This window comes from Trachymyrmex septentrionalis, unplaced genomic scaffold (genome assembly GCF_001594115.1).
Source record: "Trachymyrmex septentrionalis isolate Tsep2-gDNA-1 unplaced genomic scaffold, Tsep1.0 scaffold60, whole genome shotgun sequence".
Lineage (NCBI taxonomy): Eukaryota > Metazoa > Arthropoda > Insecta > Hymenoptera > Formicidae > Trachymyrmex > Trachymyrmex septentrionalis.
In genome coordinates this window covers 5154800-5177176 of record NW_017305779.1, presented here as the reverse complement: position 1 = coordinate 5177176, position 22377 = coordinate 5154800, and the positions used below count along the sequence as shown (strand labels likewise).

At 33.4% G+C, this 22377-nt stretch overlaps 3 protein-coding genes across 8 annotated transcripts in view; 1 reads left to right on the top strand and 2 right to left on the bottom strand.

Moving 5' to 3' along the window:
- Positions 1-922: 922 nt before the first annotated feature.
- LOC108752561 (somatomedin-B and thrombospondin type-1 domain-containing protein) lies at positions 923-13443 on the bottom strand. The gene is made up of 5 exons (XM_018493444.1): positions 12850-13443; positions 7162-7362; positions 5431-5509; positions 4212-4285; positions 923-1626 (listed from the first exon to the last, which is right to left on the bottom strand). The coding sequence occupies exons 1-5, from the start codon at positions 13103-13105 to the stop codon at positions 1268-1270; spliced, it is 969 nt and encodes a 322-aa protein (XP_018348946.1). The 5' UTR covers positions 13106-13443; the 3' UTR covers positions 923-1267.
- A 6293-nt stretch (positions 13444-19736) lies between these two features.
- On the top strand, positions 19737-20593 carry LOC108752522 (small VCP/p97-interacting protein). Its single transcript, XM_018493371.1, has 3 exons — positions 19737-19944; positions 20325-20492; positions 20575-20593. Exons 1-3 carry the CDS (start codon positions 19882-19884, stop codon positions 20587-20589), a joined length of 246 nt encoding a protein of 81 aa, XP_018348873.1. The 5' UTR covers positions 19737-19881; the 3' UTR covers positions 20590-20593.
- A 1323-nt stretch (positions 20594-21916) lies between these two features.
- LOC108752638 (tricalbin-1-like) overlaps positions 21917-22377 on the bottom strand; it is a 33287-nt gene continuing 32826 nt past the window's right edge. For all 6 annotated transcript variants that reach the window (XM_018493622.1, XM_018493621.1, XM_018493617.1 and 3 more), the window contains one exon: positions 21917-22254. In XM_018493622.1, coding sequence (XP_018349124.1) covers positions 22100-22254 — 155 coding nt within the window. In that variant the 3' untranslated portion in view covers positions 21917-22099. The remainder of the gene's footprint in view (positions 22255-22377) is intronic.

Below are 22377 nucleotides of genomic sequence, written 5' to 3'. Positions count from 1 at the left end.
TAAGATAAAATATTTTATATTTATAATATATAGGGGCGGAACACAAAATAATTAAAGAAGACTATGTACGAGGCAGTAAATCTCTGATCTTATAAATTTTCTATCTTATGGAAGATACGTATTATGATAGTCACGTTATTAATAAAATACAATTATTTATGATTATAATAATGATAAAATCCTTTTTATCCGCTCGCTACGAATATATATATTTTACATCTATCCGACAAACGCGTACAATACAATATTAGATTGAATGAAATCGGAAGAGAAGGAAAAGATAAAGAGGAAAATAATAAATTAACGCAACCATATATTATCAACACTCGTTCCTATGGCATTCTTATCTCCCAAACGTCACATACAACAAATTTATTAAATTCACAGTCTCAGCATAAATCATAATTATATATATATTAGCGCTAATATCGATTATCTTGCGAGAGAGATTCCCTCCAAAGGGAATTAGATATTCACTCTTCTCCCGATGGACGTTTCGCAAGCTTGCGCTAATGATAAAATCGATATGATAATTATCGGGATAATCTAGGCAATGGGTCCGTACAATTGCTATGTCTATAGCAAAGCAGAAGGGAAAAAAAGAACAAAAAAGTAGAATAGATTTTATTTTATGTTCCGTAACTTCAGACCTCCTAGAAAACTTTATGTAGAACAAGTTTTGAAGAAGGTAACAAAATAAATAAGAATAGCGATTAATGTAAACGATGTAAAAGGAAATTAAATATAAATGATAACTGTAGTAATAATATTAACTTAAATATACAGGATACATTGTAATATTGTACATAAAGTCTGCATACATTTTAAGAATGGATTCTTCGACTAATTCGAAGCTAATTTTTCTGCAGCGAAAATTTAATTCGACGCCATCTTTCTAATTCTTAAAATTAAATGCCTCAGTAATGAAATAGTCTCAAATTAAAATTCTATTAAAGTACACTCGAACTTAAATAAAAAGTAAGTTTTCGTTTGTCTATCTACCTGTAGCTTTGAAGCTTAATTTGCAAAGTAGTGTCGGCTTTCAATTAGTTACAATTTTAAATTGAGACTTCAATATTTTTGCTACGAAAAAAAACCGACTGCTCGATCAAATTAGAATAGAGTTCCTCAAAGAATCTCATCTTTGAATATCTTTAACATCTTACGATGTATCCTGCATAATAAATAATGATAGATAGGAGAAAGGGATTCTAACACCGATGACATTCACAAGAGCTGTCGGAGAACGTAGATCTCCGGAAAACATTCACCGCTTCGCGACAGTGACGTCGCGCCTTCTTCTTCTACTCCTCTTCCGTCGTCTGCCTCTTCTTCGCCTTTTCATGACTCTATCCGTATTGTTGACAACGGCATTGCTATTTGCTCCCCTGCGACGTCGACGTCGGAGCCATTGCATGGTGTACGGGGTCGATTTTCGGATGCATCGCCAATCGTGACAATCTACCAGCTTCGAATCGCCGTACCATCTTCCGTGGCAGATCGAACTGGTCGATTGGCCGTATTGATTGCTGCTACCAGCAATATTGGCCGATAGCTTCCACTTGTTCACGCCCACGTATTTGTCCAGACTCTCGTTACCGGGACGCTCCACGCAAATGGACAAACCTGTGGTAATTTCAATCGCTCACCGTTTTTGTTCATCAATCAACGGCATGTAATTTCAGTTATACACTTGACATTACGAATTATTTTTATCTCTTCGAGCTCTAATGTATATTCTTATTTTCTAACTTTTAATTCCTTTTCAACATCTATATGTATGTATATAGTATAAATTTAAAAATATTTTAAAATTAAAAATTCTATAATTATATGTTTTATTCGGCAATAAATATTCTTCTATTAATATAATTAATCTTTTCTAAACGTATGTAACATAAATATGGAAAAGAAAGCAATTGATTTGATTTCTCTTATATTAATTGTAATAAGAGAGGCAAAATGGAATTAAGTGAAAAGATATACCTACACAAGGTGAGGAAAATAAGATAGCTAATTTAACAGCGACACAGAGATAATAAGTAAGCCATTATCAAAATAACTTGCTTTCGTCCGCAGATTTCCGCGTTTCGTGGCTTATCTACTTTAGATACGTCGCCGGTAGGAAACAACCGTTATCTCCACCACTGCATCCACTACATCCGGTCGATTCCTTCGTGATAACAGCCGTCGTAGAGTAATGTCGCAGGAGCTACGCTCTAATTTACATGACGTTACGTCGCGCAACCGTGGTGCACGTTAATTGAGACTAGATCGAGTCGCTTCATTTCCACGTTAGCGACGCGATTCATCATTATGCGAATTTCATATTCAAAATTTGAGGAGTTTAGATTCCGTTAAAGGCATCGTCTTATTATATGGTTTTAAGTAAAGGATTCCATTCCTTACTTAGCTTCCTTTGACAGGTATGACAAAATCAATTTATAAATAATTACAATTATAAGATTAACAGAATTTATCGTCACCTTTAACGTCATTAAATTATATAAGAAATATATTCAACTGTTATAGAAATAGTTGTAATAGGTATATCCTATTCCGTAAAGTGGCGTAAAGCATAATTATTATATGTATTCCAGTAAATATTTAAAGTTAATAAGGATTAATGTAGTGGACTATTATTTCTAAATTTTATGAATTCAATGGGCAATTTTCAAAGAAACATGAGTCTGATCTAGATCTATTTACTTTTGAAGATTTATATGACACTTATGAGATCGAGACTTCCCATCATGCTATTGCAATTATCCGACTAAATTTGACATGCGTATTTTTAAATAAAGAACAACAAAGGAAATAATACCTACAGATTGCGTACAAAATTATTGAATTAGAAGAAAGGAGTAATTGTTTCACCGCAAAATTTTTACATGATGATTATTGTTTTAATTATTTAACTTTTATAAATGTATTGTTGGTGTATTGATTATTACGTATATATTTGACTAACACACATTGAAAATGTCCTAGTGGTAGAATAAAACGTTTATTTAATTATGTACTTTGATTTTTAAAAATAAGTAAACATTAGCAATTAATCAGCGTTGGCTTTTAGCCCTTTCTATCATTTCGAATTGTTTGAAGTTATATTTTGGTCGATTCTATTATTTCGAATTGTTTGAAGTTGTATCTAGTTGGTCTTAAAAGAGTCGAATAACCTTTTTAATAATGTACGTATCTATTAGCGTGAAAATATACGATTTCTCAAGTTTTCTGTTTCATGCAATATATAAATGAGAATATCAAAAAGTTAAAATTAATACCGTAAGTTTTTCGAAACTCGCCGGGCACGCGGACTAAGGAATCTTGCTTTTATCATGTCAGGCGGCTAAGAGAGAAGACTTTTGCGAAGCGATAATTTTTCGCTCGAAGCATAATCCCGAGTTTTACATACCGCCGCGGAGATGCGAAACGTTTTTCGCAAGAAGACAAGTCTATTGTCTCTTCGAAGTATTATGGTTACAAAAAGCTTGAACGCGCGGGGCAAGGACTTAACCGCGAAAAAGAATGGCCGGTATGCGGAGCATCCGTTGTTTTTCCTCTTCGTTGCAATATATACTCTGTTTTTATAAGCTCCGTAATGTTTTACTAAGCATCTTATTCATTCTTAACATGAAAATGTAGCTCAAAGTTTCTGATTTACTCTAACATTTTAAGAAGCAAATTATGAAAAATTTTTTAATATTATATTATAAATGATAAAGACGTTACAATTTAAGTTGAAATAACGATATCTTACTTTACTTAGTTAAATATAAATGGCTTGTGTTTTATGAACTTCTAAATAAACCTGAGAACTTATTATATAAAGAATTGAAAGTATCTGTCGAATGATAAATTCTGATTAGCATTCATAGACAGTACTTATATTTGAGACTATCTTAAATATATACCTATGGACTTAAGATGTAAAAAAAAAATCAATCACAGAGCCGTATTAATATCTTAAAGTAAATTACGTAAGAACTATATAAATAGCGGTCTTAATCTTCAAAGAAAGGAACTAATTTTAACTATTTTAGAAATCTAGAACCAAGAGGAAGAGGAAGGTCGATATTCGATATTCATTCTGCATTCGTATTTGGATTTTCGACCTCGATAATAAAAATAGCGTCCTAATAATTAAATAAAGCTTCTACTTTCAATTAAGATTAGACTCGGCTATTATTGTTAGATACTTATATACGAACCTTGCGAGAGCAATTCCAAAAACTTGCCACAGCCTCGTGAACTCCACGTAATGGTGAAAGGAATGCAGCTGCCTCTGAAACGTGTGTAATATCGGTTTTTATATTAAATATCGCAAAGCCTAGAACAAAACGTGTATGCTCCCCCAGTATTTTCTCGTTAGCCACCGCATCACACACTGCACACACTGTATGACAGAACCCAAAGGGCTCCATTGCTCGCTGGCGGCTTGTATAGTTTGCTTTACCCGCTCGACATAACGTCACAGGGGAATCTCGATACTGCGATGCGATGTTTGCTACGTGTTTTGTAACAGGTCGAAGCACGTGTCAAATTAGATACTTGACACATCGGCGATTCTGTCTTGGTTACAGAACAGCGCAGGATTAAAAATGTATCCCATGGGAAGTATTCCTCGTCAAGTAGAGAAGACTTTTAATGGAATTGAATCGTAATGCTTGATCGCGCGAAAGAGTAACGAACTTTGAAAATTAAGGGCACCAACTTGTTAGTTACGCACGAACGCTTCGCACTATTAATAATGCATACAAAATTCGATTGAAAATTATTAATTGTGTCATTCATTGGTGCATACACGGCATAGAAAAAGGGATAAGTGCGTTAAAAGCATTAACGGCATCGTATTCTGCAGCAAGTCATATAGAATTTTATCGCATAGTGTCATTTATCCACTCCTATCGAGTACTTATTTAATCATCATTTAATTAAATCAAAGGACTTTTAAAGGATTCTTTAAAATACTAATAAATAACAAGTTTTAATAATGTTCGAAACGCGAAAGAAATTTAATTCTAAAAGTACTAACGTTTTTCTTAATCATTAAATGGACCAAACGAAATAATAATAATGTCTGATTATTTTAGTAATTATTTTATACTTATAAATGAAAAAATAATTTTAAAAACTAAATATTTTATTAATATAAAGAACATAATTATTGAAAAGTCAAAAAGTTTCAGAATCATATCTTTTATACAAGAAACCTAATATTAATATTAATATTAATATAAAAATAGAAACAGTCAATAATAACCGCTTGATTTATAGTAATAAACAATTTTCCCACAAATCTGTCGTTTTATCTACTTTTGCGCTGGCAATCAGAGAAAACGGAAAAGACATTGTTTCTGCAGCACGAATTGGGAACATGTGTGGCAAATCGCATTTCGCACGAACCCGAAGCACGGAGGCTTGACCTACCTTTTATCGACGATCCTATCCTTGATCCTTACATCCGTACTGTTGCCGTCGCTCGGAAAAATCTCAAGAAGCGTCACACCTATGGCAAATGAAAGGAAATCGCCTAGGATCGAACAACGGCGGTAGACAGACGTCAAGAATTTCGCATCGTGCTAGATACAATTGAAGATAATCCGGGTCTTCTCATTCTTTAGAAACAGGAAACGCTTGAGAAATGTCAGACCATTATAGTTTTTACAGAAACTAAGAATTCAAGGAAGAATATAGAAGGAATTAATATTTCTTCTTACACCTCAATGTTCTCCAATGTAATTTAATCTTCAATTATAGTCACGCGATTATCTTCAATTATAATCACGCGATTATTATCGCAAATTGTAATAATTATTGAAAAAAGAATTATTGTTTGATTATTTTAGGTTGTTTGTTTATGAAATAAGAGTAAAAGATATGACCTCGTTTGGCTAATTACATTGTGCAAATTCAACGAGTCTAATTAACCTGGGAATAATCATTTGGAGTGTTTTTATATCCCAGCAGTGAAAAAATGTGAATTGTAAAATTTTGCTCTTTACAGATATTATTTAACATATCTTTTGTCTCTTTTAACAATTATTCTTTACAAACGCATTTAATTGATACGCAATTTTATTGAAAACTAGCGATAGAAAAGCATCGTATTGATTAAAATAATTATTTTTTAAACATATTTTTATAATGTATAAGCTGTTATATTTAATGTTTACTATATTTAATATTTATTTGTTTTACTTATAATATTTATTTGTTTTTATTTATTTGTTTTAGAAAATTAAGTCTATATCCATAAATATTCTTAAATATTAATAAAATAAAAATAATTGGAAAACAATTAAAATAGTATATACAATGATGTTAGTGATTTTAATTGTAGTGTAAAAACTGATGATTATTTACGTAAAAAAAAAATTAGACTCTCAAGGTTAATTTTTGCTCTTCGGAAATACGAGGTCTGATAAAAAAATAAGTAGACTTTTTGAATTACTCGGCAACGGAGCGTCCTAGCGACGTGCGGTTTGCAGCACTACAATCTTCCGAATAACTGGCTTTTTTTTTAATTATTTAAAAACAATTTAAATTCGTTTAATTTCAGAGTTATTACTATTTGAGTGCAACGTGTTTTAGTGTTCGTGGCGATTTTCGACTCAAACTGAATTTTTATTTTGCGAGCTGATTTTAATTTGGAGAACAAGAAAAAATCGCAAGAAGCAAGGTCTGGGGAAGGCTGGGAAAGGACAGTCGTCTGATTTTTGGCACAAAACTTGCGAATTGACAAGGCTGAGAGGGCGCATTGTCATGGTGAAGGAACCATGAATTGTCTCGCCACAACTGTGGTCTCTTTTTGCGAATTTTTTCGCGCAATCTTTTCAAAACGCCATCGTAGTACTGACAGTTGATTATTTAACCTTGAGGCAAAAACTGCAAAAATTCATTTCGAAGCGAAAATCGACACGAACATTACAATACGTTGCACTCAAATAGCAATAACTCTGAAACTAAACGAGATTGTAAACAATTTTAAAAAAGCTAGTTACTCGGAAGATTATAACGATTGTAGTGCTGCAAATCGCACGTCGCTAGGACGCTCCGCTGCCGAGTAATTGAAAAAATCCGCTTAATTTTTTTATTAAACCTCGTATTCCGAAAGTAAAATGCGACGTATGTCTCCTTAAGATATCGATCAATGCTCACTTTTAACATGTGACTGCGAGCGAATTCCAGCGTGACATTTTTGGAAGCTGCGGCATGTCCTCTCCTGGTCCAAGTGCGGACAGTGCTTTCCGCCATTCTTTTCCTCGATCTCGATCACCCGGCTGCGCCTTTGAGTGCCACTTCCGCATCCGTTATCGCAAGGAGTCCACGGACTCCATTCGCTCACCACGCAGTCGACCACTGTAAGGAGAGAATGAACGCGACGTTAAGATTTGGCCATCTGGTCGTTTCTCGCAGACAAACGATAAAATTGTCCCGAAAGTGCCGCGCTGGTAAAATGCGATTGCTAAATCGATAACGGAACATTTTCGGTCTCTTATCATTTAAATTCCTCAGCTTCCATTCTTAACGCGGACAACGTAAATATAATACTTTTTAATTAAGAGATATAAATTTTTAGAATAAAATTTTAAAGCTGTATAGTATACGAGACCTATATGTGTGTATAGAAAAGATCGAGCATGTTATTTGCCGATATTTCGCGATGCTCATAAAAGCAGTTCACAGAAATAGCGATTTACGAACTTCCAAAACGCATTTCACCATGCGCGTTTTATTACTACGTTGTATCGGCAGAAAACTGAAGAGACAATTTGAGATGAGTAAAAATGCAATAAACGCGCATCGGCAATCACTGATGCTATTCTCCATTAAGGAGCGCGTAGAATGCGAAGGATGGAAATTCACTTAACGTGCTGCTACTCCATTTCGCGGGGAATGCATCAAGAAAAAGTATCGCGAGATTTAAAAAGTGGAACGACGTCAACGGCGTTAATTAAATACAGTTATTTAAATGAAATATCAAGCAGTCATTAATTTGCGCGCCGATTTTTTTAACGGCTACATTAAGTGAGAGACAAGCAATTAACCGAGAGATATCTTGTTTTTTATTGAACTACACAGTACGTTTAATAATACAGTTTATTTTACGCTGAGAAAAATTTCTGGTTGAAAATGAACTAACAAGAAGATTCTGATTATCAATTAGAATTCTGGTTATCTCAACTAGAATTGTAATAAATTTATCCAGAAAATTTTGATTGGCCCATTTTTCAATCAGAATTCTTATTAATGCAATCAGACTTTTTTCTAATGCACATTTCGAATTCTAAAATGTTTCTTTTCCACAATAGATACTATTACGTGATTTGAAAAGGCAATTAGAAAAGTATTTATATAAACGACACTTTGCTCTCTCATATGTAATATAAAGGAAAGAGATTCACTTTGAAATGATTGCAAAGTGAAATTTTTCAATATGGTGTATAACGAGAATATGAAAATGAAATATCACGCGATTGATAAAATTGAATTAAATACTTTGTATAATTTTATATTCATATTTTATCACAAATAGCGTATAATTAAATGACGCACGTTACTTTATTAATGTAATTATTGTAATCGCAACATTTGTACGTTTCGTGCACGCACATATTGATGTATTAATATAATCATTAGCATTTTCAATTTTCGCGCTTATAACGTTTCTCATTCCTCGTTTTCAAATCAGTAATAATTTAAAGATTTATTATACGATCGCGGCCGAGCGAACATTACAAATATGAGAGAAATATTTTATCGGAGATGAACCGGCCACGGCCACAGCTGCAGATGCGGACTAAAATTCGAGCTGCATTTTGCATTAGATTACCGACGAGCGACGAGAGAACTGCGGCACAGATATAACTACTTGTTTATTGCTTCTTTTATAGTTACGCGGCGCTTATAGTTGGCGGCTCCCGTCGAACGCGATCGCTACCGGGACCTGGTCGTCGATCGATTGTACATTCGAACTAAATTATTTCGCGTGCCCGCCGGTCGACGCGACGGTCCGGTGAATGCGAACAGTCAAATGAATACACGATGTTGGAGATCCGTCCAGCAATACGAAGAAAAGCACTACCATCGCTATATAATCAATATAAGATCAATATAAGATGTCACACATGTTGTACGTCACCAAAACTGCACTCTTTGCGTCAGGGGAGAGCGAGCATATTTTATATGTGCTTATTTGACTTTCTCCGCGAGTTACTTGGGAAGATAAATTCGCAAAGTTACACTGTCGAAGTATCATTAACCGTAGTAAAACGCTTATAGTGTGATCATTTTTCGTTTCTCAGCGCTCTCCCCCCCCCCTTCTCTCCAAGATTATATTACGTTCAAAAGCTGCTGTCGTAAAATGAGTTCAGTACCATCTTGTCTTGACGTGTTAAAAAATGATAAAGAAGCCGACGTTATAAATTCGCGTCGAGAACAGGACGCGCAGATATTTCTTTCACGCAAGTGTGTAATCTTTACGTTTCGTTGGGCGTGGATGCCGGATGCAAATCGGCTGAAATAAATACGTCTCTCGCGATTCCCGTCGCGGTCCCGTTAGAAAATATGTAAATTTCCTGTCCCGTTTGAAGCCTACGACGAGAATAGGATTATCCCGTTTTTAGACGGACGGCTTTGCGTCATTCGAGGAACGATTTCGGCCGCAACTACTGCGCCCGTTACATCTTCAAGGAAGGAACGACATTTCTCTTCGACCGGTAAGCGTGAATAATCGCGTTCCGGCGCAGCTTTAGCTTTCGACGAATACTGAATCCCTCGTAGTTTCGCAAATGACAGAAATTAGGGCACTAAAGATGAACATTCCGACGAAAATGGATGAAAGTGCAGCCAGACGCAATAAAGTCACCTCCATCTTCGGCGGGCGCTCTCGCGCGTCTATTTTGAGAGACATTCGCGCTTTATAATTGACCTGCAGCAAACAATAGGCGCATAAACGCGAATTTTATTTGATGTTGTTAGCGTTGTTTAACGAACAGTTTAATCGCATGCCCGTCGATTATCTGGCAATTAAACCAGTAAAACAGGCTCATGTTAAACGAACGGAAATGTGAATTGAATAACATTAATCCCTTTGCTAGTAACAGGCGCGTCGTTCGGCAAGCCATAAAATTTCCAACAACTGTGCACCAATGTAAAATAATTCGACGGTCTAGTATTATGCAAATACGGATAATAAAAATTTTGTTGATATATACAATATTATAAATACCTTGACGGTGTCTGTTGTTAACGATGTTTTATCATATAGCAACGATTAAATTGTAATAAAATATTGAATTTGTAAATTAAATTTTGTACCCTTTTATAGTTGGAGGAAAGATCGCATTAACGGATATACTGGCGATTACGTTTTTACAAAAGTGGAAAACTTAGTAATATCATTACCTTCGCATTATGCCATATTTCTGTAAAATACAAGCATGGATATTCAGCCCATAAATTTCAAAATACATTTACCAAGATATTCTTTACTTTTATGCTTCGTCGCAGCTGATCTCTCAGCCATGTAGCGTTATCATCTTTACTTAAGCGATATAGCCGCAATAATTCTTCCGATCTGTGCATGGAATGGTTCCCTGCAGGCTATTTCTTTAAAATGCGAAACTACACGCAGATGGACCTATGTATACATCAGACGTATTTTTTTAATTACATAAATTATCTAATAACCTGAATTTTTTTTTATTCGACTATCATATACTATTAAAATTTAACGTCTGATAGATTACAATTAATTCTACCAAATGCATATATAATTTCTGCGATAATCTAATTTCCTTAATAAAATTTGTTGTCATGTTCTGAAATAGGTACTCTGTATATTGATATATTAATCAATCAATATCACTTGATGATATTCCTATATGGCGTGATTATTTAAAGCGTTTTGATCATCAAGAGTATGCCGGTTTCTATTGAATGTAATATATTACGTCAGATTGACAATGGCTCGACATTTGATTAAATTCTCGCAAAACGCGCAGCATTGTGTTCATACTAGTAAAACGCAGCATCAGCATCTTTTTGAGCGGTCATGTGTATGGTTGCTTTGATCGAAAATTGGAAGTGGATATTGGTTTTAAAGGGGTATCGTAGAAAAAAACAAATTATATATCGCACTGTTTTATCTGTTGATGTGTTGATGTAAAGAACGAAAAATGATGGACCTGCTCCCAGACAAAAAGCTTTCGCGCACAAAATTCATTTCCGATGACGTGTGATTGTTAATATTGTAAACTTATTAATAGTAAGTTGCTTAGTAATCCCAGGCGACCGCAGTTCGCCTACGTTAAAACGCTAAAGCAAATACGTTACTTAAAAGCAAGTAGGTTACGTTCTTAAGATCCAGCAGTAATCCTACAAAATCCACGACGTAGTGAGTATGTATATGTACGTGTATTTAAGCGCGTGCTTAGCACGAATAAGTAGAGACGGACGTCGCGTTGTGTACTAATTAATCAACGTTCTGCGTGATTTTCTTCCAAGAATCGATTATTTCTTCCATGTTTTCAAGTTTGATTAATTGATCAGCATTTTCTATCAGCATTTTATATTTCGTACTTAGAGGAGGATGTTAAAAAGAGGTCGCTTTTTATCCATAAAGGTGTAAGTAAAAAGAATAGCGTTTTTTATAGATTTCAACCTCCTGAATACGATAATGTTAATAAAAAGTTTGGGATCGATAGAGAATAACTTTGAAAATTGAATATAAACATGATATATTTAAACAAATTTCAATATTCTTACTTACTTTTTAAGGTGTCCTCAAATACCACGAACTTTTTAATAATTTTATCATAATCAGGAGATCAAAATCTACGAAAAACACTATTTCTTTTACTTACATTTTTTTGGATAAAAATCTGCTCTTTTTTGCGGAATATTAAAAAAGGTCCGACTTTTGTTCAAAAGAATATCAGTAAAAGTAATAGTGTTTTTTGTAGATTTTGATTTTCTGAATTTGACAAAATTATTAAAAAGTTTGTGGTACTTGAGGAACACCTTTAAAAGTAAGTAAGAATATCGAAATTTGTTTAAATGTATCATGTTCATTCTCAATTTTCAAAGTGTTCTCCACCGATCCCGAATTTTTTATTAATATTATTGTATTCAGGGAATCAAAATTTATAAAAAACGCTATTTCTTTTACTTACATCCTTGCTGGCAAAAATCGACCTCTTTTTAATATCTTTTTTTACTTGTTGTTACAAATAATTATATTGTAATATTTATTTGTAATTGCATATTTACTTATTTGATTCCAATTAGAAATATTAATTATAATTACTCTAAGTCCGTTTTTACACACACACACACATACACACACAGCATATAGTTACCTAAATTACCAAAAAATTTATGAATGAATTTTGTTGATAAATGTCTTAGTAAAATCTTTAATCATTATGTAACCACATATTGCAAAAACGAGTCTATATTTTCACATTAAAAATAACAATGATATTTATTATAAAATTTTCTTACTTGCAATTGATGATAATAAGAAAAAATTTATCATTAATTTATATGCTTGCGTATATGTATATATAATATTTATAATTCGTTTTATTCCTTGCGCAAAGAAAATGCCATGTCTCAATTTAACTTGAAATTAAAGATCAAATTAAAAATCTGACCGAATACTCATAATAAAAATGAAATAAAAAAATACTCAGTTACCTTTTTAATTTTGATAAAAAAAAATAGTCGACTGCACTATATATGAAATCTTTTTTATTTTTATAAACGATTTAAACGCCCAACTTCATCCAATATTACACGTCGCTACCCTAAACCCTCTGTGCAAAATCACCAAAGACGTACCACCGCAGGTCTCCTTAAAATCGTCGCAGCAATCGGCGAGTTTGAGACATGCGTGATCGCAGTAGCACGGCTTGTCGCGCGGGCTCTCGATAATCGCGTTCGGCGATTCTTTCTGAATGACGCAGCCCGAGTCCCTGCCTTGGCAACAGAGCTTTGCAGAGCTGCAGCTTCCGGCGGCGGTCCCGTCAACGGTCAGGGAAATCAGCGTGGCGACGACGATCAGTCTGGCCAGCCTGGTCGCGTCCTTCCTCCACATTCTCCTCGCGATTCCGCGACCCTGACGACCTTGCTCTCACCACCGCCACCACGACGACCTTGGATTGTTTGATTTCGCCGACAGTCGTGGAAACCCCACAACGATTCACACTCGTTTACTTTACTTTACACCGACTCGTCGCGCGCGCGATTAATCGTCAGCATGACTCTACTAATCCCACGTTTCAAGATATCAAGTTCCTAGTCCGTCCGAGAGAATAACTCTTCAGTTGTAGAGGAGCTATTGTTCGAAACCACAGTTCATTCAATATTCCCAATATCGACATTTACCGACCATTAAAAACGCGCGACTCTGCGAGAGCGCACTTGACATTTGCATAAAACTAGTTATTTTTTCGCTCTCTTAACAGAAATACAAAATAATAATCTTTCTCGATTGGGAATTTTTAATATCTCTTTTATAGGTTTCCACAGTTAATTAAAATGTTCAACAATAATAATAATAATATTATTATTATTATTTATTCTCGCGAATGTGTGTCAGAAAAATTAAAATTAAGGAAAATCTACGGGAGCCACTCTGCGACACGCATCGATAGGATTTTTTCGCATATCACCACAACGAGCGATCCTGTCTCGCGCTCGACCCTTCGGCGGAGGGTGTCGCGATCCAACTGAGTCGAGTTTCAACCCTCGCGAGCGCGAGAAGAGCGTAAACGAGGCGCGCGCGGTATGTTGCGCCTTCGCCGATCCGTCGTCCTTGCTTTTCGTACTCTCGGCGCACCTCCCACGGGAACCGCAGCAGCCGGCACCTGCCTCGCCTCGGCGCATGCCCCGCCTGTTCTCACGGGACGCCACGATTTAGTGCCTGCAGCTTTTAATGGAATTTAAAGGGCAACAATTCGTACCATGTACCACGCTAACGTACACACGACATCATCCCCTGGAACCGTTCGTACACGTCTTACTCTGCGTTTGTTCAATAGAAAAACGACTTCTTTTTCTGTTCTTAGTGATAACGATCGTAAGAGATCGGGTCTTACTTTAACGGGACTTACTTTTATTTCTAACGTCCAACGACATCGAGTTCGCTATTAGTTACAATCTTTGATCGCTTGCAAAAAAAAACACCTTGTACATGTGACCTCGATAATATTCGACAATATCGATACTGTTATCGATATTATTGCACAATGTGAAAGATTTAAATAAAAATACTATTGTTGTTACAAAAAATGTGAAGATTAAAAAATAAATTTCATTATGTTTTACTATTTGTGTTTACTATTATTCATTTAGAGGATGTTACAACATAAAAACGCGTGTTCAAAAATTCTGTACACATCTATGGTAAAATTCAATTAGCAGAAAAAGCATTAAAAGTACAATTTGATTGTACTATTGCAATTACAGATATGTATTAAAATATATTTTATCGCGAACATCATACAATATACGCAAGAGATGAAAATATTGATTATTCGCTCAAACTACATTTACTCGTTTTTTTTTTTATCAATTGTATTATCGTATTATTTGCTATAAAACTTATATATCTGTCTCCTGAATTCTCTAAAGCTTCTGTAAAAAATTTAAAGAAAAAAACATTACATCCGAGAATAAGCTATGAGACATTTATATAATTTTCTCTATATAAATAATAAAACGTAAATCGAGAAAAATCTCCATTGCGAAATGGAATTGTTTCTTGCCAAAGTATATTTACTACGAGAAAAATATACACACCGTCGCTTTTAGCGCGTTTGTTTTACGATGGTATCCCATTTTATACTCTCGTTGATCAAATATTGAAAGATAAAAAAAAAGATACACGAGAAGTGGATGGAAACTCAATTCCATAGAGAGAAATTATTTTTTCATTCTGTTATTACCGGGATAGCGCGAACGCAGTCCCGACTATCAAAAATTGTACGCCCGAGATATCCACATTAGGGATATTCGCAAGGGTCAGCTCAACCGTAGTGCAATGGAAGAGCCTCGCCCTGGAGGAACCGCCTTCATGATCACGGTAACCTCTGCGCCAGGTAAGTATGCTTTCAGGGCCAACGGACTCCAATTTATCCACATCGTGGATGCATTTTAAACACGAGTAACTTCTCACATCTGCGAAGCCTAGCGACGAATTCACGAACTATGTCGCGCGCTACATGCGCCACGTAGCGACCGTTTGTGTACTTTTATCGTAGCCGACGTAGTGACGTAGTTTAACGGCCAACATTGTCGCCCGACTTCCGAGAGCAGATTAATCTTCCATCTTCGAAAAGTGTTTGTCTTTTTTAATTTTGATGTGCGAAATTTTTGAATTTTCTACGCATTAATTGAGATCTAAAATTTAATGAAAAGTTAATTATTATTCTTATCAAACAAAGGCAAATGTATATTTTAGAGAAGGATTAAATATTTTTTCTTGCAGACAGGGAATACATATAATGTTTATACTTTTACGATTAATTAGAATAATTTGATTAATTAAAATAATTACTTATATTATAATTATATACAGCTTATATTATGCTTATATTATAATTATATTATAATTATATATTTCTTTCAATACTTATAAAAACTGTCGCCTGCTACGTGCCTTCACATTTTTGTCAGTAATAGTTCTTAAAAAGTTCCAATTCTTGTTTAATTTATACTATTAACTCCGAATTGCATTTGCGCGGTTTTTCAAAAAATACGTGGTGAGCAATTTTTACTATGTAACTAAATTAATTCTCACGAATAAAAATATATTGTAAAGTAATAATGTTGAAAAATCATTTTCTTTTTTAATTTTAATTAGAATCTGGAAATTCCGTATTTGCCACACGGAGTTGTACTTTATTTCTTGTAATAAGGAATCCCACGTATAATAGGAAATAATTCATTAGCGATTAAATAATGTTCAACTTCAAGTTCTGTCAAATTATTCTGTTATCTTGTACCATAAGCGAATTGAAAATTGTTTTACAATCTTTTCTGACTTTATTGTTTAATTTTATTTGTAACATCTTTATATTTGTATGTACTGATGATGGTCAAATCTTCGAAACATCTACGTTATTATATTATAATTTTAAATATATGACTTTCACTTAAAACATCTAGTATTGTGGCTGTGTATGCTCCCTTTTATTTATCAATTATATACAGATTGTATAAACATTTTTTCATATAAAAAACGGAATACGAATAAAATAGATAGAGAACGAAGAATATATATAGACTAAAGAATGAATAAGCAGAGAGAACTCTCGTTATTGCTTATTATTAATTAGCGAGTCATTGATTAAAGTTACACGAATCTCACAAAGAGGTGCATTTATGTAATGAGGATCTTTCTGAGAGACGGCATCCAGAATGGCTAATATATATGCGAAAGAAGAGAGTAACGGGTAGACTAAGGTAAAAAGCCACTCACGCCTTAGAATGCAGTTCTGTATTAAGCAATGAAAGTTGGGTACAGATATTGCAAAAGTTTGCCGCGTGTTCTATAATTGCGCGCCATTGCCAAGAGCATAATCTCCTCATCTTCTTCGTCCTCGCTCTCTTCTCATTCTCCACTTGTTTCTTATTTCCCATTATCCGACCTTAGGCACGTGCTCGGCTCGTGGCGTGGGTTTACGATGAAAGGGTCCTTCCAATTTTGTATGAATGCATAAAAACTTTTCGATGTTCATTTAACTATCCATCGCGATGCTAATGAACTACAATTTTTGTGCTCGAAGATTTTCGACGTACATTATATACACGACTTTCAAATAATGACGCTTTAATTGATATAAAATAAATGAGAACTTTTTTTTTAAATATATATATATATATATCAAATCTTTTATCAGTATAATATTAAGAAAAATAATTAATATCACACTTTACTCTACTCTATATGCAATTATATATTTACTTCCACTGTCTGTAATCTGGATTTTTTTTTGTTCAATCCAAATTTTTTTACTATTTTAGACATTTAAAAAATATAGAAACATTGTGAGTTACTTTTCAATATTTTTATTATATAATACATTACCAAATAGTTTTCTCAATTATTTTAGGAAGGAGAATCGACTCAACTTTTTTTTTACTTTTGGAAAAATTTTAAGATTAAATTTTACTTATGTCAAAAAGATCCAGATGCAGTGATAAAAATATTAAAACATTTTTTTATTTTATGGTTGAAGAAATGTGATTTAATAGCATTTCTTTGATGAAATAATATGAAACTGTCAGTTAATATTAAACAATACATTTTCAAGTGTGGTTTATCGCAAAATTAATTCCGCCGCGGAGTCGATATTCATAGATACGTTTCAAGAACATTCAAGAGAGTTTCGCGAAACTTTCGACAACAGAATTTTCGCGTTAGCACTCAACAAGTAACGAACGGGAAAGGTTTTTTTTTTTTTTTTTGCGAAATGGAGTCCCAAGTGGGCGCAGAACGACCGAACGAATTGGATTCCCCCGAGGTCTGATATCGGAGCGGTCGGAAGACGGGAACGTTGATTAATCGCGAGCGCAAACAACGTGCAATGCTGCTCGATATCTCGCGGTCCCTTCTCTACCGGAGAAGAGATGGAGCGTGCTTCTAGAAGACGACAATTAATTTTCCCAATTCTGTCGGTCGTGCCGCGATGTTCGCGCGCCAGCTGCGCCAACATTAATAAGAGAAGACATACGTATCGTCATGAATAGCGGAAAGCCGATGTACATTGAGGCTTCCTTCCGTACGTTCGCTTCAAATAGAATCGCTAAAAGTGCAGGTGTTTTATCTAACGATAAGATTACATTGTATTCAATTAGAAAAATTTAGAACAATTTTGAAAAATTTAGAAAAGACTTCTCAAATGAAAAAACGTTCGAAAGCGCGTCAAAATTTAAATCAAGATGATCTACTTCATATTTATTTTAGATCCCTTTTCTTATAATCAGATAATGTCATCAAGATACTGTAAAAAATTTAATGAACGTACTATAAATATTTTTTATAAATAAATATTTTAACAAATTATATTTATAATATATTTTCGTTATATTTAATACATATACTTAATATACATGTTTAACAGATATTTCGGTTTTATATAGAAGCTTCTCCAATAGATATCTAAAGATAAAAAAATACCGAGAAATTGTGAAAATACAGGCAATATTGGTAGGATATTAATTTTATGCAACGATTATCAAATACCCTGGAAATTTGCCGGTTTTTTTTTTTTCTAAGTCAAATTCTGCAGAGAGCCACGATTTTTATTTTAAACTCAATTTTGCACTGTGCAAAAATTGAGTCGGTTTTACGGTCAGTGGTAGCAAAATCCAGTTGGCTCGCGAGCAAATTGACACGTCCGCGAGTACACTTTCGCAAAGTCGAGCGCGAGGGGCACACGTGAAACTCAATTCGCCCGTAGAGGCGAAGAGTAGAATACACGCTATGATAGCGCTAATAATATACAAGTAACGAGAAAATTCAATTTGCTCGCTGTCGGAGTTATCGGTCGGCGAGATGAAGTTTTCACAGCGGACATTAGCATCAAATGCGTAAACGGAGGAAACTCGCGTAGACGCGAGTTCAACTCTCGCGTCCTGGCCTCATATAATTGCCGACGAAATAATCGGATCCTCTCGTTTCCTCGCCTTACTTGTTCTTGAAACATACGTTTTCAAAACAAATTTCATTTTCCGAGATAAATCGTATTAAGTCTTCGCGTGTTATTATATACACATTGTATGTTGCGTAAATACTATGGAGTAGTACTACTTGCCGCTTCTGATAAACGATCGAAAAAGTTATATTTGATAAGATTTGATAAAATACCACAGCAATTGTTCGAATTATTATCGCGAAGCTATATAGCTACGAATGTGGATAAATTTTTATATCATAATTGATTAGAGAACATTGATGATATGATCGATTGTCGGACGACTCGGATTTGAGCCATTAAAATATCATATATTTGTGATTAAAATACTATTTTTTTAAACAATACACAACAAATAAGAAATTAATTTTACTTTTCCGTAAGACGTTTTTATTTTATTTATTTTGTGTTTTATTATTATTTTGTTTTTTTATTAAAAGACGTACGATCTTTTTTCTTGTCGCCAATTATTATGAATTGAAAAACTTAAGCAATATAAATAAGAAATAATTTTTAATTCTACACAAAAAAAAGTCTTTATTAAAAAGTCTTTATTATATTTAATGTTTTGTATTAAAAAATATCTAAGACGCATAACTTTCAGATTAACGCAAATTTGAGGACAGTGAAATAAATAGAAAGCCCCTGTTTCCTAATAAATAAGAAACAAATGTTTACAGAAAGCTTTTCCTTTCTTACTTTTTTATTTTCTTTAATTTATTTTTATTTTGTATTAAGAAACATAAGACACTTTCCTTGCAATTTTATTAAAAATGTGGCAAATTTAAAGCCACATGTAATAAATACAAGTACATATTTCATTTTTACGTTAAAGTTTTTTCACTTCATTTATTCAGTTTAAATTGTTTTCATTTCATTGTTTGTATTATAAGAAAACGTAAGATTGTTTCCTTGCAGATCATAACAAATGAGTTTTATCAAATAGTAGTGCATATCGCATAGAGTTCACTTCTTCGCGGGTGCCAGAAAACTCGAGTGACGATACTGCCAAGTACATATGACCGAATAGCTGTCGGCGATTGTTGACGACAGCCGTTAGCCCGGATCTGTGTTCTGTCATACGCACGTCGCTCGTTGTACTCGTTGTTGATTTAATTTGACGGTGTTTCTCGCGTCGATTGCGTACATTTTGCACGGGTAACGATTCAGCATGGGTAATTGTTGCGCCTGTTTCAAGGGAACGGCGTCATACGAGGATCTCACTCCTGATCGGGTGTGTCTTCCGCATAGGTTATAAACGCGCACATAAATATTGTTAATCCATCACCTGAGTGATAAACGAAATCGTTAAATCGTCACAAAACATTCTCCTTCGTTTTTGTTTCTTTCCGTGACAAGTTTTGGTCGCCTAAAATTATTTCGGAAATTATTATTTCTCCCGGAAATCATTATTATTTCTCCGTTTTTTTTCATTGCGTTATAAAACTGCTCTGCAATATTTTTGACGTGATACCTGTCCTTTTTAGCTAAACTTGCACGATTCTTTCCTTCTTGTTTTCTTTCCACGTTGAAGAAAAAAATTGCAAAGAATGAATTGTGTGTAAAAAGTTCAGTTAAAAAGAATAAACCTATTTTTTCCTTTTCTCCCCTCAGGAAACTATACGTAGAAGACAGGCAGAAGCAGCTGAAAAAAGGATAGCCGAGCAACAGCAACGGGGCATAAAGGATGTAGAATCTGTCAAGAGACAGCAGCGACGAGCGATGGAACTCGAGAAGCGAGAACAGGAAGCTGCTGCTAGTGGCACACAGCCTGCTCTACGAGTAAGAATATAGTTAATTGTAATTTCACTGTTTAAATATATACTTGAATAAGATTTCATAGAGCTTGATGTATCCGTTTTAGTGGCAGGTAAACTGAAAGGAAAAAACATGCTGTGGTTCAACGGGAGAAAGAGTTGTACATTTTCTTATTCGAAAGGTATTAAGTATTCTACATAACACTTGGCTGACCAAAATGAGGCAGACCTAACATCAACAATGATATTGTTATAGTCACACAAGTGCAATCTTATTTTATATAACTTATATAGAATTATCGGAATAAGCTTTGAGTCTTTTAATTTAATAAAATACATTAGCTGAAATCGAACGATTGATATAAAGTTCGTTCTCAGCTGATGTATATTTTTTATTATATTTTATATGAAAGTTTATATAAGTATATATACAATTATGCATGCTCTAAAATACGACTGACACTGCTATAAACGTGAAAATTTTGTTTTTGCTTTAATCTATTAAAAGATTCTATTTTAAATGTAATACGTTTATATATTCATATTTTCATATATTATACATATAAATGTATTACTTTTAAAATAGAATCACAAATATGAGAGTTACTATTATAAATTTTAAATGATGAATGAAAATAGTTAAGAATAATCTCGTTATACATATTGTTAATCTTTCTTTAATAAATATCAACTTTTGTGATTGCAAGTTTCAAATTTACGATTTACATAGTGCCTACACTTAAAAAATGTATATCGAGAAATAAGACTAAAAGTGCATCGTTTGTTGTATGTATAATCTCTTATATATGCAAGTTTGTATCTATTAAAATACAAATTTAATATCTGTAATATTTTCAATAATTATGTGATATAAAAGTAATTTAAATTAAACTCTGATAATATATTTATATCTCTATATATTGTATGTATAATGTATATATAATGTATTTGAGTAATACAAAATATACACTTATTAATATTATATTATTACATTTTACATTATAATATATCTAGTATTATATGAAATAGCAATACATGTAAATGTACAAATGTAATATATCAGAAATTAAAAATGAACAAAATGGTATTTTAATATATTTTTTTCATTGGTATTTCAATGTACTCTTATTATTATATCTTAGTATTAAATTTTTCGAATATTAAAAAATCTACAATATACATAAATTAGGACTTAACATAGTATATATATATATATATCTCTCTCTCTCTCTCTCTCTCTCTTTAATTTATCTTATACAATTTTGTGAAAAGTTGATAATAAATTCTTATTAATATAATTGTACAAAAAAGTTGAGATAAACATCATATGGAATGCTATTAGAATCGTAATACATATAGTGGCTGGACATAATATTAAGTATTAAGAATTTGTCTATACAGCTTGTAAAAAGATTGTAAAAGATAATCGGCTTGTAAAAATATTCTTTGCCTTAATAAAAAATGGATAAAAATTTATTAAAATTTTTTTATATCCATTTTTTATTAATACAATGAATACTGACGGATTTCACGTTTTCGAACTAGCGACTTCTTTTCGAGAAACGAGTAAAAAATCTTATAGTTTCATGCGTGTTAAACAGATGTACAATTGCATCTAGTTTTCCTTAGATCTCATATTTTTCCTATCCGATGAACCGACCAAGAGCGAAACAATTTTTTTGCCGATTTATTCTTAAGCTCTCTGCCGTGAGCGATTTGTACTTCCAGCGAGGCACCGTTATTCAATGCCAGCCACGTGTGAATCTCATCAGTAGCTGCAGATACACCTATATTTTTAAATAAGAATCATATACTATGCGCAAATATATGAAACAATAACGAATTAAATTAAAAGATATAAGACAATATAATTGATATGTATATATTTATATAATTATATATATATATAT